Source organism: Muscardinus avellanarius, assembly GCF_963383645.1.
Source record: "Muscardinus avellanarius genome assembly, chromosome: 14".
NCBI classification, from domain to species: Eukaryota; Metazoa; Chordata; class Mammalia; order Rodentia; family Gliridae; genus Muscardinus; species Muscardinus avellanarius.
The window spans coordinates 90,584,978-90,603,727 of record NC_137800.1 but is presented as its reverse complement, the minus strand read 5'-3'; the positions used below and the strand labels follow the sequence as shown (position 1 = coordinate 90,603,727).

The following is an 18,750-nucleotide window of genomic DNA, read 5'->3' as shown; positions in this document are numbered from 1 at the left end:
TGCTTTATTTTGAAACAGGATCTAAGTTGCTGAGGGTCTGCCTACATTGCTGAGGCTGGCTTCAAACTTGCAATCCCCAGTCTCGGCCTCCCCAGTACTGGGATGACTGGCGTGAGCCACTACACCCAGCTACTTATGCTACCCCTTACTCATAAATTCAATTTTTCAAGAAGTCCTCCCAAAAAATCACCTAAGGGGAAGCAAATCCTCCTTGGAAGTGTCCCACCACTGTCCCAATGCCCAGCAGAGCCACATGCTCCGTGCGTCCGTCTGCGTGACTGTCGCCAGGATCTCTCTCCCCAAGATGACCAGCCATTATTACTTCTTCCCATGTGAGCTCTCCGCTGTGAGGGCCTTGAGAGTCCGGCCTTCTTTAACTGGGCACCCCAGCAGAACACTGCTGACCTCCCGCTCCAATAGCCTCATCCAGTGGGCTCTTGTGTCTGGGGAACAACGCGGGGCTTAGTCTTGGTATTTTAAATAGTATCAGCAAAATAGCATGATTTGACAGTTACTACAAGAATTAACTAGACTGAATAAAAGTAGGAACAGGTAAGTTCTGGTGTTTTTTATCAACTCACAGGCAAACTCTAGTATAATGAATGAAGCTAGGTGTGGTGGCAAATGCTGGTAATCCCAGTACTTTGGAGGCTGAGACAGGAGGATCACAGGTTCACCACTAGCCTCAGCTACTTAGTGAGGCCCTCTGCAACTTAGATTATTGTGTGTGTGTGTGTGTGTGTGTGTGTGTGTGTGTGTGGTACTGGGGTGGAACCCAGGGGCTTTCTTCCTCCGGGCTATACTTCCAGACCTGTTTTTATACTTTATTTGGCAACAGGATCTCACTAAGTTGCTGAGAGCCTAAGTAGCTGAGGCTGGCTTCAAACATGTGCAATTCTCCTGTCTCAGCCTCCCAAGTGCAGGAATTACAAGTGTGCACCACCACACCCAGCTTTTAGTGAGACTACTTAAAAAAATAAAAATTAAAAATAAGCCAGGTGTGGTGGTACATGCTTGTAATCCTAGTACCTGGAAGGCTGAGACAGAATGACTGAAGGCTTGCAGCCAGCCTCAAGCGACCGGAGAGACCCTCTGCATCTTAGTGAGACCCTGTTGCAAAATAGGGCTGGGGTGTAGCTTGGAGGCAGAATACCCCAAGTTCGCCGGGCGTGGTGGGCACGCTTGTCATCCCCGCGCTTGGGAGGCAGAGACAGGAGGGTCGCGCAGGTTCGAAGCCAGCCGCGCGCGCTGGCTTAGGAGACCCTGTTTCCAAATAAAAAAGTAAAAATAGGTCTGGGAGTGTAGCCCGGAGGTAGAAGGGCTTCCAGGAACCCCAGTACCACCAAAAATAAAAAAGAAAAGAAAAAATAAAAGAATACCCCAAGTTCAATCCCCAGTTCCAATGAATAAATAAATAGGGCTGGGGGTATAGCACAGAGGTAAAATGTCCCTTGGTTCAATCTCTAGTACCACAATGAATAAATTAATTCAGCCAGGTGTGGTGGCACCTGGCTATAATCACAGTACTTGGGAGGCTGAGACAGGATTGCAGGTTCAAGACCAGCCTCAGCAACCTAAGTGAGGTCCTCCACGACTTAGTAAGACCCTGTTTCAAAATAAAATAATAAAATAGAGCTGGGGGTGTAGCTCAGAGATAGAAAGCCTTGGGTTCAATCCCCATTTCCAAATAAAGTCCAGGTTCTCATCATTTCTACTTGTGTGTGTGGGTGTGGTACTGGGGGTTGAACCCAGGGGCATTCTACCTCCAAGATACACTTCCTCGCCCTGTTTTTCTCTTTTTCCTTCCTTCTTTCCTTCCTTCCTTCCTTCCTTCCTTCCTTCCTTCCTTCCTCTCTCTCTCTCTCCCTTCCTTCCTTCCTTTCTCTCACTTGGGAGGCTGAGATGGGAGGATCGCAGGTTCTTGACTGGCCTCAGCAACTTAGCAAGGCCATCCACAACTTAGGAACACCCTGTTTAAAAAAAAAATCGGGCTGAGGTGTAGCTCAGAGGCAGAATGCCGCAGGTTCAATCCCAGTAAAACACATACACAAATAAGACAGAGTTACGTGAAGAAACTGATTCAGAGTAACATGTACTCCAGAGGCCTTTGTCCTACCAGTACGAGTTTCCTCATTAATGCTCGTGGTATATGCAACACTCCTGATGGATGGGGACTAGAAATTGAAGCCAGGACTATTCATCTGCAAGATATACCCCAAACATTTTATTTTTGAAACTGGGATTACAAGGTGAGCCATCACACCCAACTAATAGCAGTGCTCTTTCTAATCTTTGCTGCGATACATGACCCTACAGCACACGTCAATTCATACATGTGCAGGTTTACCTGCAGGATAAATAAGCAAAGGCTGGTTCACAGTATATGTGTCATCACTTTTTTTTTTTTTTTTTTTTTGCAGTACTGGGGATGGAACCCAGGGGCATTCGACCTCTGAGCTACACTCTCTGCCCTATTTTTTATTCTTTATTTTGAAACAGGGTCTCACTAAGTTGCAGAGGGCCTAAGTAGCTGAGGGTGGCCACGAACCGTGATCCTCTGGTCTCAGCCTCCCGAATGCTGGGATTATAAGTGTGTGCCACCACGCCCAGTTATGTGTCATAATTTTGATACTATCAAACTGCCCTTCCCAGAGTTTGTAATTTTCACCCCCACTTGTGAAGTATAAATTTTACCCTGCACTAAATACGAATAGTGTTAACAGCTTATTGTCTAGAAGCTTCCCTGAAAATATGCTTTTCCTGCCTGTTCCTGTAACAAGTTCCCGATTCCTGTAGACCTCAGGCTACTTGAAGCCAAGACAGACGGGGAGTGGAGGAAAGGAGAAGCTGAGATGAGGCGACTCCCGTCACTCGCGCTGCCGTGCACGGAGCTCGAGTGTTTTCCCTACTTCAGCATCAAAGACTTCAAACTTTCCACTCACAGCATAGTGTTAGTTACATGAAAACTTAGTCAATCACGATGTTACCATGGACAGCAGAGCTGGGAGTGTAGCTCAGCAGCAGAGGGCTTGCCTAGTATGCGCTAGGCCCTAAATTCAATCCCCAGCATTGCAAAAGAAACAAAAACCAGAAAGGAAAGGAGAAAGGAGAAAGTCAAGGTCTACAAGTGTAAACTGCAAGTTTACTCAAGAAAGGCCGGGAGCCAGAGGGGCCGGGCGCCACAGGGCGCCTCCCAGGACGGCAGCAGCACCAGCGAGCGCGGGCTCCGCACGGAACAGCGCAGAGGGAGGGAAAGGAAAACGCGCTCAACTCCAAGAGCGGCCAATTTTATTTCCACGTCTCACAACACACATGAGAACTGCACTTTCTCCAGCCAAGTTCTCCACTGCAAAACTACTCTCTGTCGGGAGGGAGGAGTCTCTGCTGTCACGCCGTCAGTGAACTCCGCAGAGCCTGTGGGTCCTGGTGGAGCAGAGTCACACGAGACCCACGCCCGAGCGCACCGTCCTCATCTGTCCGGCCGGGTGGCCCCCGGCCGCGCAGGCACCATCATGGGGCGAGCAGGGGGCCTCATCATCGGGGGCCCGGGCATCATGGGCATGTGGCCCCCCATGGGCGGCCTCATTCCGGGAGCTGCGGGACAAAGCAAAGAGGAGGGTGGTGAGAAGTGCCACTGATGGGTCTGTTGAGACTTCAACAGAAACGTGCCCCGCAAGCGCCGGGGAGGCACACTTGACGAAGACAGATCCGCCACAGCTGTCAATCCTGAGACACTCTCAAAGACGAGGACACGAGAACCGTGTGGAGTCATGAGCGAGTGACGGCGAGGGCGACTGTACACAGCCTGCTCCCCAGAAGTCACCAGTTCCCTAAACTGAGCTGTCTCACTCAGGAAACGCAGGACTCGGCCACAGACCCAGTCAGCAATTCTAAGCATTTACCAGGAGCTAATTCATGAACGCACACAGGCACGGAGGACAATCTTACCACCAAGCGTCTGCTCGGAGCTGTAGGAAAGGTGAGCGGGAGGCCCATGCTGAGAACCTGTTAGTAACCACACTTAGCTCAAGTCAAGAAAAGTAACAGGCATAATGTGACTTACAACAGTTAGCATACACAGAGTTTCACTTGTGCAGAATCTGAGAAGGCATCACCGAGGGTTTTTCTTAAGTATCCCATCTAGACACCAGCCGAATGAGGAGGGGAGGAAAGGGCACAGAGGCAGCGGGGACAGCAAGGCTGCAGCACCGCACAGTGCCCGTCAGTTCCAGCCCCGCAGATGGATGGCGGGTTCTGGATATTCACTTTATCACCATGCCTCATAACTTTCAGGCTACACAGATTCTTTCCTTCCTTCCTTCCTTCTTTCTTTTCTTTGGTGGTCCTAGGAACTGAATCTAGGGACAGTCACCTCCAGACTACACCCCAGTCCTATTTTAGTTTCTGATCTCACTAAGTTGACAAGGCTGGCTTTGAACCTGCAATCTTCCCATCTCAGCGTCCCAAGCACTAAGATGACCACCACCGTGCCCAGCTGTCATTACTAAGTTTTAAATAATTTTGGTGAAAGGCTTATAGTAAAGGGTTCAAGAGCAGAAGCTATATTCAAAGTGGAACATAGCCCTCACACAAAAGAATGAAACAAAGCCCTATGCAAAGACACAAAATCTGACAGGCACAGAGTTTTTTAAAAATCAACATCAACAGGAACACAGAATGATAGCAAACTTCTGAGCTGCACATAAAAGCCCACACTTATCATAACCTGTATTCAAGGATTTTTTAGGCCTGACCTAGACCCAAGGGTGACACTGAGCACCTGGAACTTGTTCCTTGGGGCCACAGTGGGTTTTCAAATGAGACATCAACACTGGGTTTCCAAGTAAAAATCTAGATTTCTTTTACCTTGTCCCACCCACCCCGCAACTACTAAATTACTTTAACACAAATCCCACAATCTACACATTTACCCTGGCTTTGGAAATAAAAAGAAAATGAAAATTTTAAAAGAAACAAAGAAGCAGGGCATGGTGGTGCACGCTTGTAATCCCCGCGCTTGGGAGGCGGAGACAGGAGGATCGCACAGGTTCGAAGCCAGCCTCAGCTACTGAGTGAGGCTCTCAGCAACTTAGTGAGACCCTGTTTCCAAATAAAATATAAAAATGGGTCTGGGAGTATAGCCCGGAGGTAGAAAGCCTCTGGGTTCCACCCCCAGTACCACCAAAAAAAAAAAAAAAAAAAAAAGAAACAAAGGAGAATTGGCAATACCAAGCCCACTTTCTCAATGGTCAGCCATGCTCAAGCTAATTCTGGAATTGGTTTTTCTTCCCTTCCTTCTTTTCTCTTTGGAGAGACAAGAGTGTCACTACGCTAGGCTGGCCTCAAATCCCTGACCTCACGCAGTCCTGCCTCAGCTCCCCGGTGACTAAGGCTGCAGGCACACGCTAATCCCTGCCGGAAGCCTTCAAATGGGCCCTGCACTGCCCAGTCCACCATATCCCTAAAACCCTGTACACATCGGAGTCTGTAAGCTTCAATTCAAGAAGGCTAAAACCAGTGAAAGCACTTTGTCTGAGTTCTGTAATGACAGTAATAAATATGACTGACACCTGCACCTCTCAGAACCCCAGGTGGGAAGGTGCTAGAGGAGCTGTGCAGGTGGGAGCACTCGGTATACTTGTTGTAGGTACCATTTAGAGTTTCAAAATAAAAAATAAAACAGAAGCTGGGCATGGTGGCACACACTTGTAACCCCAGGACTGGGTGGCTGAGACAAGAGGATCAGAGGTTAACACCAGCCAAAACACCTGCCTCAGCTCCTTCGGCCCTCCCTCTGCAACTTAGTGAAACTCGGTTTCAAAATAAGAAGAAGCCAGGTGTGGAGGTGCACACTTGTAATCCCAGCATTCAGGAGGTGGAGACCAGAGGATCAGGTTCGCAGACAGCTTCAGCTACTTAGCAAGGCTGTCACAACTCAGTGAGACCCTGTTTCAAAACATAAAAATACCAGCCTGGAGTGGTAGCACATGCTTGTAATCCCAGCATTCGGGAGGCTGAGACCAGAGGATCACAGTTCATGGTCAAAATAAGAGTAAAAATAGGGCAGGGGATGTAGCTCAGAGGTCGAATACCCTTGGGTTCCATCCCCAGACCCTCAAAAAAACCCCACTAAAACTAAAAAATATGGCTTGGGGTGTAACTCAGAGGTACAATGCCGCTGGGTTCCATCCCCAGTACCACAAATAAATAATCAGACTGGGACCCAGGCATGGTGTGGCGCACCCTTTTAATCTCAGTACTTGGGAGGCTGAAACAGGAGGATCATAGGTTCTAGGCCAGCCTCAGCTACTTAATGAGCCCCCTGCCCCGCCACAACTTAGTGAGACCCATTTCAAAATTAAAGAATTAAAAAAAAATAGGCCTGGGGATATAGCTCAGAGGTAAAATGCCCTGAGTTCAATCCTCAGTATTATAAAAAAAAAAAAGAAGAAGAAGAAAGCAAGGCATGGTGACACACACTTGTAACCCCAGTACTTGGGAAGCTGAGATAGGAGGATCGCAGGTCTGCAGCCAGACTCAGCTACTTAGTGAGACCTGTTTCAAAATAAGGAAAAAAAAAAAGAGCTGGGGATGTAGCTTGGAGGTAGAATGCCTCTGAGTTCAATACCTAGTACTGCAAAAAATAATAATAATAATAAAATAGGAATGGGGATGTGGCTCAGAGGTAGAATGCCCTGGGTTCAATTTCCAGGACAAATAAATGAATAATAAGGAAGCCAGGTGTGCTGGCACATGCCTGTAATCCCAGTATTTGAGGCTGAAACAGGAGGATTGCAGGTTTGAGGACAGCCTCCACAATTTAGCAGAACCCTTGGCAATTAGTAGGACCTGGTCACAAAATAAAAAAGGGCTGACGATGTACCGCAGAGACAGAATGCCCCTGGGTTCAATCCCCAGTACAATAAAAATAAGATAAAATGGGGGTTGGGCTATAGCTCAGTGGTAGAGCGCTTGCATGGGCAAAGCCCCAAGTTCAATCCGCTCCCCCACACCACAGGTAAACAAAATATTTCAGATATGTGTGTTTTTCTGATTCCTGAATGAAAATGCAACTACTAGGCCTGAGGCCTTTTTAGTATACTTAGTGAGCCTAGTTTATCTGCAAAATTAAATCTGCAAGAAGAGGTAACTCACTCCAAACCAAAACGAGTAAAAGTGTACCTACCCTCTTCTCCACCCCCAAAATGAAACAAGAGCCTCTGCCCTTCCTTCATCCTAAGTGGCCAGAAGGCAGAGAAGATAGGAGCGGGAGGGCAGGGAGGCAGAGGCACGGGCAGCCTCGTCCTGTTTTTAGTAGCAGAAGGCCATTGCTACCATCCAATTATACCAAAACACCAAATTTTTTTCTCATTAAAGAATAATCAAATTGAGTCTGTTAGTAACCATTGCTTGTAATAATACACTTAGACTGCTGTACACAATTCACTTACCAGGTCCCACGGGCATCATCCCGGGGGGCGGGGGGCCCATCATCGGCATCATGGGAGGACCCCCCATGTGGGGCGCTGGCATCATCCCAGGGCGAGGAGGACCCGCTGCAACGGAGAAGGGAGCCTGTCGTTAAGGTGTGGCTACATGCTGACCCTCCTCGCTTGATCAAACTAGCAGGGTCTCATAAACGGTCCCAAATGTGAAGGAAGCCCTCTTGTGGTTTCATTTTATAGCAGTAGATCCTCTACAATCCCAGGCTCAAGGCAGCCTTAGTAACTTATTGGAAACACCCTGTTTTCAAAAGAAAAAAGAAAATAGGTCTAGTGGTGTGGCTCAGAACATCCCCAAGTTTCCTCTCCAGGACCACCCCTCACACACACCCATAAAAGAAACCAACTACATATACACTTACACAAATATGTTTACATATGTGTGTGTGTTTAATTACTTTATAACAAAAAAGCAAGAATAAGCAGAAGTATGAAATGAAGTCAGGCTCTTTTCCACTTGCAGAAACGGACCACTCCAGACCCTCCCCTGGCGCGGCCCCGTGCCACGCCCTAAACGAACCTCTCAATTCCTGTCCTGCTTCTGTTTGAAAGCTCCGGGGACAAGCACCAAGCACAGAGCGCAGGCCACACACTCCAGTGTTTGCTTCTCGGGAGAACACTCTGGTGCACGTGACTCTGACACGGACTCGGACCACAAAGAATAAGAGGCTGGGCACAAGCCTTTCCCACCGGGACAGTGGGCACAAGGAGGACCAAAGGCCCTGCTCAAGGACATGATTCACTGGCGTGGACCGCATAGGTCCCTCCAGAGTGAGAACCGACCTGGCTAAGCCACGTCACCCAGGCGATGGCAGAAGCCTGGTAATATGGACCTACGGACAAGGAGGCGCTACGCCAAGCCGAGTCACATCTCTACAAAGGGTGGAGTCTAAGACCCTCGTCGACCCCTCTTGGAGGCCCCTCTGCTGTTATCCTGTCTACTCCACTGCAACAAAGGTGCCCAGGACCACCAGCTGGAACCATCATCCACGAGTTATCCCTGCTCCCAGAAGACATAGCTTGAATTTTAGTTCAGGTTAAACCTGTCTAGAGCCACAGGCCTACAGACTTCGGTTCCCTTTAGATAGGAAACAGGTAAGTAAGCCTCCTGCACGTCCCTAGTTCTGGTTGCCTTCCTCCTGCCACGGGGCACTTTACTCCTGGCTATACTAAACAGCCAGGTACCACGATAGGGGAAGACAACCCAGAGCTGACTCCTTGGGTTTCCCTGACTTTGCCCTTCGTGGGCCTCTTGAGTCTCATTACTCTTTTCCCTTGGCCCTAAACTTTCTAATGAAAGTTGCTTTCTGCTAGCTTCAGACTATGAAACTTCCAATGAGACTCAAGTCAAACTGTCACCACGCCCCATGAGGAGCTGTAGACAGGCCTGCCCTCCGGTGACATGCTGGTCCCAGCAGGCCCTGTGCCGACAGAGCAAGAGCGAGAGGTCCTGACACGCCTACATCCATGTCCACCTCCAAGAAGCTACAAAGATGGACATCACCCCGGAGTTCATGGAGGAATGGTAGGCAGTCAGATTAGAGAGAAGCAGGGCAGGGGAAGGAATGGGACAGAGGATCCCGCCAGCCCTCGAGAGAAGAGGTAAAAGATTCACTGTCCAGCTGCAGTGACCACTTTAGACAGCCCCACCCCTTGGGATTTCACTTAGGCAGCGGGGAAAGTTTCAAACATGGTGGGAAAAGCACAAGAGCACTAGGATGTGGTGGGAAAAGAGGGACCTCCCCAAAAGCATGGACCTGGGGGGAAGGCTTCCAGTCTGAGTCAATCTCGCCATGAGAATGCTCGGCTACTGTCCATTTCTGGAAACACACCGCTCCCGGGCTTTCAGTTGGAATGAAGCCCTGTATCACCACCTTCTCCTAAACCATGGCTGCACTTGCCTAAACAAACCTCTTAGAGGCCAGACAGGTTAAGCACCCTGTCTGTGCTTTCTGTTCGAAATCTTACTCTGAGGAAACAGAAAGTGAAGATAAAAGGTCACTGCACTATGCAGCATTTACTTCTAGGAGATTATCACCCCTTAGGTTCTGCAACATTTATTTGAAGCAGATGAGACTGACACAGGGTCCAGACAGAAAGAAGAAAAAAGAGGCAAATTCTTAGGCCTTAATTAATAACTTGCACCCACTAAAAGCTTTACTGTCCCACTCGTTCAATGCATGTAATGTGCTTTTTCTTACCCTGTTCATAATCGGCTCAACCATACATACCAAACGTGAGGCCATGCCAAGAGACACAAGAGTCTCCTCCAGGAGAAAGAAACTTCTTAATGGAATTACCATGAAAACATTAGACCCTCTTGTCTGTCCTGCCCTCTGAATAAAATGAGTAATTCCAACTACTCAGCCAGGGCTGTCTGTTCATCTACAGTGAAGTGCCCCACCCTCTTCCCCACTAAAAGCTTTGCCTGTATATTCATGCTCAAAAAATAAAATAAAATGAAGTTAGCTTCGGCAGGTTAAAAAGACTTCTGGGGCTAGGAACGCAGCTCAGTAGTAGAGCGCTGGCCTGGGACATGAGGCCCTGGTCTGATCCTCAGAACCGCCAAAAGATGTGGGAGGATTACATCTTCTCAGGGCTCCTGACAAAAAGCTGCTGAACTAAAACCTTAAATGCTTCACTTCAGATCCCTTCTTAAAAGAGCAAAACATAAGTTTAAAAGATTTTTGGAGCCAGATATGTGGCTCACTCCTATGGTTCCAGCTATTGCTGGACTGAGGCAGAAGAATTGAAAGTTTGAGTCCAGTCTGGACAATTTAGCGAACCCTGTCTCAAAATAAAATAAAATAAAAAAGAGCTGGGAGTGTGGCTCAGTGATGGAACGCTTGCCTAGCATGCACGAGGTCCTGGATTCAATCCCCAATACTGGAAAAAAAAAAAAAAAAGATTCTTTTAAAATACAAGGACTTATATGCAGAGATATTCCTGACAGTATTATCTACAGTAGCAAAAATTTAGCCAGGCATGGTGCTGCATGCCTATAATACCAGTTACTAGGGAGACTGAGGCAGGAGGATCCCAAACTCAAGGTCAGCCTGGGTGAGAACTTGTCTCAAAATAAAAAATGAAAGGGCTGGGAGACAGACACAGTGGCATACACCTGTAATCCCACTACCTGAGACACTGAGACGGGAAGATCACAGGGTTGAAGTCAGCCTCAGCAACTTAGCGAGGCTCTATTTCAAAAGGAAAAATAAAAGGGGTAGGGTGTAGCTCAGAGGTAGAATGTGCCTGGGTTCAATCTCCAGTACCAAAAACAAGACAACAAGCCCCACAACAACAAAACCAATCTTTCCAGAGAGCAGAGGCCCTTGCCCCACTCTACTTCCAACTATCCAATTTTTATCTTAAAGGCATGTGTTGATGTTAGGGGGTTAAAACGTTAGAAATAGGGGGGAAACTAAGGAGTCCTCCAGTGTTGTATTCCTAGCAGTCAAAATTTACTGTGCTTAGACATGCGTCTTTATGCCGCAGCTCATTTAACACAGATTCATTCTGAGCTCTCTCCATTTAAATCTTTTTCAGATTGACACGGAATGTCGTCATTATACAATCTTACAATAACATCAAAAGTTTACTTTAAAACTGGGCATGGCTGGGCGTGGTGGCGCACGCTTGTAATCCCCGCGCTTGGGAGGCGGAGACAGGAGGATCGCACAGGTTCGAAGCCAGCCGCGCGCGCTGGCTTAGGAGACCCTGTTTCCAAATAAAAATGTAAAAATAGGTCTGGGAGTGTAGCCCAGAGGTAGAAGGGCTTCCAGGAACCCCAGTACCACCAAAAAAAAAAAAAAAAAAACTGGGCATGGTGGCACATGCCTGTAATCTCAGTACTTGAGAAGCTGAGCCAAGAGGATCGAAGGTTCTAGGCCAAACTCAGTGAGGCCCTCAGCAACTTAATCCTGTTCCAAACCAAAAAATAAAAATAGCACTGGGGGTGTAGCTCTGAGGTAGAATGCTCCTGGGTTCAATCCCCAATACAAAACACAGACACACACACACAAACACAGACACACACACACACACGTTTACTTTAAAGCTATTTTAGGAATTATACCACTAAAATTGTTCTTTATTACTATGTATTCATTCAATTAGCATTTTAAAAACAACCATGAGATAATCTAACAATCAGAGGATAACCTCTGTTGCACCCACTAAGATAAAACCCGCAAAACTTACGCAGGCTGGGGGGCGGCGGGATCATCGCCCCTGCAGGAGGCGGTGCAGAGAATGGAGTAGGAGGGATCTTTCCTTGTTGAAATGCAGCCGCTTTGAGATGAGGGCAAGGAAAAAACAAAGGAACGAAACGAAGAATGAGAACTCGGCAACCATTTCTACAGGCCCACTTTCTTTAAGTCTTCCAAAGGTGGCTAAAATAACTGGGGCACGGAAGTGAAATGTCCTACAATGTATTACTAATGAGAAACACTAATTTTTCATCTGCAATTGTGGCTTATGATCAATTCACACCATTTTGTTTGAAAAATGCATATACAGCTAGATGTATTGTATATCCTACAATTACAGTACTTGGGAGGCTGAGACAGGAAGATCTCGGGTGTGAGACCAGCCTCAGAAACTTAGTGAGACTCTCAGCTCCCTAGCGAAACTCTGTATCCAAATAAAAGATAAAGAGGGCTAGGGTATAGCTCTGAGGTAGAACGCCCTGGGTTCAATTCCTCTACAATTCTCCAGATTTTTAGTACCAGTCACAACCTGGGGTATGATGGGCACGCTTGTAATCCCAGCATTTGGGAGACTGAGACCAGAGGATCGAAGTTCACAGACAACCTCAGCTACTTAGTGAGGCCTTCCGCAACTTATTGAGACCCTGAATAATGCCAGGCGTGGTGGGCACGCTTGTAATCCCAGCATTCGGGAGGCTGAGACTGGTGGATCACGGTTCGCGGACAGCCTCAGCTACTTAGTGAGGCCCTCTGCTAATCAGTGAGACCCGGTTTCAAAATAAGGAATAAAAAAAATAGGGCAGGGGCTGTAGCTTGGAAGTCGAATGCCCCTTGGTTCCATCCCCAGACCCGCAAAAATAAATAAATAAATAATAAAGAATAAAAAAAAAAAATAGGGCAGAGGGTGTAACTTGGAGGTTGAATGTCCCTGGGTTCTATCCCCAGTACTAAAAAAACAAAAAAAAAACAAAAAAAAAACCTGTGAGCTGGGCATGGTGGCACAGGCTTATAATCCCAGCATTCGGGAGACAGGAGGATCATGGTTTCAGAATGGCCTCAGCAATTAGTGAGGCCCTTTGCAACTCAGTGAGACCCTGTTTCAAAATAAAGAATAAAGGCCGGGCGTGGTGGTGCACGCCTGTAATCCCCGCACTTGGGAGGCAGACAGGAGGATCGCGCAGGTTCGAAGCCAGCCGCGCGTGCTGGCTTAGGAGACCCTGTTTCCAAATAAAAATGTAAAAATAGGTCTGGGAGTGTAGCCCGGAGGTAGAAGAGCTTCCAGGAGCCCCAGTACCACCAAAAAAATAAATAAATTTAAAAAAATAAATAAAGAATAAGCCGGGCGTGGTGGCGCACGCTTGTAATCCCCGCACTTGGGAGGCGGAGACAGGAGGATCATGCAGGTTCGAAGCCAGCCGTGCTGGCTTAAGAGACCCTGTTTCCAAATAAAAATGTAAAAATAGGTCTGGGAGTGTAGCCCAGAGGTAGAAGGGTTTCCAGGAATCCCAGTACCACCAATAAAGAAAGAAGGAAGGAAGGAAAGAAGGAAGGAAAGAGGGCTGGGGATGTAGCTTAGAGGTAGAATGGCCCTGAGTTCCATCCCCAGTACCACAAAAAATAATAATCATAATAAAAATAATAAAAACAACTGGGGAGGTAGCTCAATGGTAAGAGTACTCTGGGTTCAATCCCCAGTACCAATCTGCCCCAAAATGGTTGATCGCTACAAAAAGGGGTATAAATAAATTTGCTACAAGATCTGGTTCACGTCGACAGAGAAATATTAGCCAAGCCCATTCCTGTGTGCCTCAACTCCCAAACTAACCAGTACCTGACGGCTGCCTCTCTGTTCTAGTCTCAGTAGTGAATATTAATGCGTTCTATATTGCTGGGAAAACAATGGCCTCCCATTCTTTCATTCAATATGGGCAGATGCCCGTACTTATCATTTAGAACAAGTGGCTTCTGGGTAAAGCAAAGGGAAAGGGCGAGAAAGAACGGGCCATCCTATCACACAAAAATAGGAGACTGAAACCTACTTGTTTTGTCAATCAGGCTCTGGGCCTGCTCCTCCATCCATTTCTGATAGTAGTCCTTCACATTCTCCTTGTGTTTTCTACCACTACAATGTGTCTTTCTCACAGATGGCTGGAAAACAAAATGGTCATATCAAACAGAAAAATGAATGTCCAAGGCAAGAGAGAGTCTGTCTGTCTGTCTGTCTCTCTCTCTCTCTCTCTTTATTTTGGTAGTGCTGGGGACGGAACCCAGGGGCATTCTACCTCTGAGCTCCACCCCCAACCCTATTTTTTCTTTACTTTGAGACAGAATCTCACTAAAAATCCTCCTGTCTCAACCTCCCAAGTTCTGGGGTTACAAATGTGCACCACCATGCCTGGCTCAAGATTTACCTATCTATAGCCTACAAGACACTATGGTATTTCATTATATTTACTAGCTAAACCAGGAGTCAAACTGAGGCCCAGGGACCAGCTACCTGTTTTTGTAAAAAAATGTACTGAACCAATAGGAACAGAACCCAGGACTTTGTGCATGTCTTACACAGGCTCTACCAATGACCTATGCTCCATCCTCAACAGACATAGACATTCATTTATTTGAGCCACAAACCTAAAACAACTACAATCTAGCACTTGAAGGAAAAGTTTGCAAATACCTGATCTAGACCACAGTACCATTTTAATGCCCATTATTAGGTTATTCCAGACCATTATGATATAATTACAGATATAAATAATACTGTCTAAGGGCTGGGGACATAGCTCACTGATAGAGCCCCCTGGGTTCAATTCTCAGTACCACATACACAAGCAAGAAAAAGCAAATATAATTTAATAAATATGCTCAGAAAAAAATCACATGGTTATCTTCTATGTATGGTAAAGACTTATCTCAGCTGGTGTGGTGGTGAATGCTTGTAATTCCAGTGTGTGGGAAACTGAGACAGGAGGATCACAGGCTCAAGGACAGCCTCAGCAAGTAGTGAGACTCTCATAAATCTAGCAAGACTTTTTTTTGTGTGTGTGTGTGTGGTCCTGGGGATGGAAGCAAGGGGCATTCTACCTCTGAGCAACACCTCTCAACCTATTTTTTATTCTTTATTTTGAAACAGGGTCTCACTGAATTGCAAAAGGTTTCACTAAGTATCTGAGGCTGGTTTCAAACCTGCACAATCCTCCTGTCTCAGACTCCCAAATGCTGGGATTATAAGTGTGCGCTACCACGCCCAGCTAAGCGAGAATCTTTCAAAAAAATAAAATAAACAGGGCTGGGTGTAGACTGTTGATAGAATGACTCTGGGTTCAGCCTCCAGTACCACAAAAAAAAAAAAAAAAAAAAAAAAAAAGAAGCTGGGTGTATTGGCACACACTTGTATTCCCATTATTTGTGAGGCTGAGACAGGAGGAGACAGGTTAATGGCCCCCATCAGCAACTTCTAAGACCCTGTTTCAAAATAAGGAATAAAATAGGTCCGAGGTGTAGCTCAGAGGTAGAAGGCCCCTGGTTTCAACCCGAGTGATATTAGCATAAATACTAATGTTCTCCATTCTGAATCACAGCATTCATTTTCACTTTAAACAAACACTTGATACAATCAGCGACTTGAGCTTTAGGGGGGAATTTTGCTCAGCTAATTTTTTTCATCTTCAAACTTGCTAAAGCGTTATCATTTGGGGTCTCCTGTGAAAGCGCGGACTGCGGGAGGAGTAATTCTTGCAAATGTCTTCAAATTATGAAGCCAGTTACAGGACAAGTGGAAAAAGAAACACCCCTCCCCAATTACTTTCTCCAAGCAGAAGCCCTTCAACGTCAGCACAAATCTTCAGCCAACTCAGACTTTAACACATTAGGCTTTCGGAACTATACAAAACGCTACACTTACAGAGTCATGGGTGAGGTATGTATCGCAGTAGTCGCAATAAAACCTGAAGAAAAAAAAAGAAAGAGAAAAAAGATGCGGACCCGTTAGCAGATGCCCGTCCAGGGCGCTGGTGTCCGCGGAAGGCAAACACAAGCAAACGCGCGCAGGCCACCACCCGGGGCCGGACCACGAGTCGGGACAATCGCAGGCCTTTCTGTGGCCGACTTACACAGGGTCGCCCTCCACCCTCCCGGCGCGGGGCCTCCCGGTCTCCCTCCGCCCGGCCGGCCGCGCCTCTCCTCAAAGGCCTGAAGAGCCAGACGCCGCCCCGCGCCCCACCAACACCGGCGCCCCTCACGCCCCAGGCCCCACTCACTTGGGCATGTTGAGCAGCGGGCGGTTGGCCACTCCGCGCCGCGCCGCGCCGCCCGGAAGTGACGCACAGAGGGCGCCGGCGCCGCCGGATGACGACTCGAGCGCGACGGCGCGACACGCACGCGCGGCCCGTAGCCGCGCGGGAGGCGGGGCTTCTGGGCCTCCCTCCAATGACAGGAGGGCGGGAAAGGGCGGGCGGGCGACGGGTCCCGAGGAGGCTCAATCTGCGCTCTAGCCCCGTCTCTCTGCTTCCAGATTCGGTCTCGCCGTCATATATCAGATGATTCAGCCGGGCGTGGTGACGCGTGCAGGTCATCCCAGCACTCCGGAGGCCAAGGCAAGAGGATCGCAGGTTCAGGACCGTCTCGGCAATGGGGCAAGGCTCGCAGCCGCTAGGGAGAACCTGTGTGCAAACGAAACAAAAGTAAACTGGGTGTGGCGGCCCACCTTTATACTCTCGGTACACGGTGAGCGGAGACAGGAGGATCGCGCGTATGAAGAGAGCTTCAGCAAGCAGACACCCTCGGCAACCTGAGGAGAGCCTGTTTCAAAACAGAAAGAAGGCCCGGCGCGGTGGCCCACTCCTGAACCCCAGTCCTTGGGAGACTGAAACAGAATCGCAGGTCCGAAGACAGCCTCAGCAACTTAGTGAGCCCCTCCACAATTTAGGGAGACCCTGTTTCCAAATAAAAAACTAAAATCTGTCTAGTGGTGTAGTGCAGAGGCAGAATGCCCCTCGGTTCGACTCCCAGGACCACTAAATAGGGCTGGGCGTGTAGGTGTATCTCTGAGATAAAATGCCTCTAGACTCAATACCCAGTACCAAAATATAAATAAAAATTTTTTAAATGATAAAAAGCACTGAAGGAGCCTGGAGGAAAAAAAAAATGAAAAACTAAAATCTCTCTCTCTCTCTCTCTCTCTCGGAAAAAAAACGAAAAACTAAAATCTCTCTCTCTCTCTCACTCTCTCTCTCTCTCTCTCTCTCTCTCACACACACACACACACACACACACACACACACACACACACACACACTACAATATCTTTGGCCAAAAAAAAAAAAAAAAAAGGCATATTCAGCTGCCACCATTGGCCATAGCTGACCCAGTCTCCAAAAACCACATCCATGACCATGCCAATTTTTTTGTTTGTTTGCGGTACTGGGGATGGAACCCAGGGGCATTCTATCTCCGAGCTACACCCCCAGTCTTATTTTTTATTCTTTATTTTGAAACCGGGTCTCACTGAGTTGCAGAGGGCTCACCAAGTAGCGGAGGCTGTCTGCAAATCCAGATTCTCCTATCTCAACCTCCCAAATGCAGGGATTACAAGAGTGCGCCACCACGCCCGGCTGTCCATGGCAGTTTAAGATAGTAATTTCCACAGTCACCACCAGAGGAGTTGGGTCCTAAGTCCCTTAATAACCTATATCTTTCCGCAACCCTCCCGCATCAGCCATCAACACTAAGGGATACTCCGTTATTGAACAGTTGTTCAACAAATATTTACTGAGCCGGCCGTGGGGGCCATGCTTGTCATCCCTGCGCTTGGGAGGCGGAGACTGGAGGATTGCGCAGGTTTGAAGCCAGCCACGCTGGCTTAAAAAGACCCTGTTTCCAAATAAAAATATAAAATAGGAAGCCAGGCGTGGTGGCGCACGCTTGTAATCCCAGCATTCGGGAGGCTGAGACCGGAGGATCGCGGTTCGCAGACAGCCTCAGCTACGTAGTGAGGCCCTCTGCAACTCAGTGAGACCCGGTTTCAAAATAAAGAATAAAAAATAGGGCAGGGGGTATAGCTCAGAGGTAGAATGCCCCTGCGTTCCATCCCCAGACCCGCAAAAAAAAAAAAAAAAAAAAAAAATATATATATATATATATATATATATATATATATATATATATTAGGTCTGGGAGTGTAGCCCGGAAGTAGAAGGGCTTCCAGAAACCCAGTACCACCAAAAAAAAATAAAAACTTACTGAGAAGCCGGGTGTAGTGGCACACACCTATAATCCCAGTATTTGAGAGGCTAAGATAGGAGGATGATTCAAAGCCATTCTCAGCAACTTGTGAGGCCCTCCACAACTTAGGGAGACGCTGTTTCAAAATAAGGAATAAAACAAGGTTGAGGGTGTAGCTCGGAGGTAGATACCCCTGGTTTTAATCCCCAGCACCACACACACACACACACACACACACACACACACACACACACAAACATAAATAGGAAAATGAATAGCACATTTTGCCCATCATCAAATTCAATGTGAGAGAGAAGCTGTGTGCGTGTGTGTGCGCGCACATGTGTGCGTGTGTGTGGTGTTGCAGACTGAGCCCAGAGCTGCTCTATACACATCTACATCCTCACCCCTTTTTGGGGATAGAACAATGGAATTCAGGTCATTGCACAAGTATTCTTCACTGAGACACATCCCTAGTCCCTTCCCCTTCATTCATTTATTTATTTATTTATTTATTTATTTATTTGTGTGGTACTAAGGATTGAACTCAGGCACATTCTACCTCCGAGCTACACCCCTAGCCCTATTTTATTATTATTATTTTTGTGTGTGTGTGGGTTTGGGGATGGAAGCCAGGGGCATTCTACCTTTGAGCTACACCCCCAGCCCTATATTTTATTCTTTATTTTGAAACAAGGTCTCACTGAGTTGCAAAGGGCCTCACTAAGTAGCTGATCAAGGTCTCACTGAGTTGCAAAGGGCCTCACTAAGTAGCTGATGTTGGCCTCGAACCACAGTCCTCCTGTCTTAGCCTCCCA

The 18,750-nt window shown here is 47.5% G+C and overlaps 1 protein-coding gene across 1 annotated transcript; it reads right to left on the bottom strand.

The window, feature by feature from the left end:
* Positions 1-3,469: 3,469 nt before the first annotated feature.
* Positions 3,470-13,787, bottom strand: SNRPC (small nuclear ribonucleoprotein polypeptide C; the record flags this gene model as incomplete). The annotated part of the gene is made up of 4 exons (XM_080710474.1): positions 13,750-13,787; positions 11,703-11,792; positions 7,452-7,556; positions 3,470-3,594 (listed from the first exon to the last, which is right to left on the bottom strand). Exons 1-4 carry the CDS (start codon positions 13,784-13,786, stop codon positions 3,470-3,472), a joined length of 357 nt encoding a protein of 118 aa, XP_080566600.1. The 5' UTR covers position 13,787.
* Between the last annotated feature and the right edge of the window lie 4,963 nt (positions 13,788-18,750).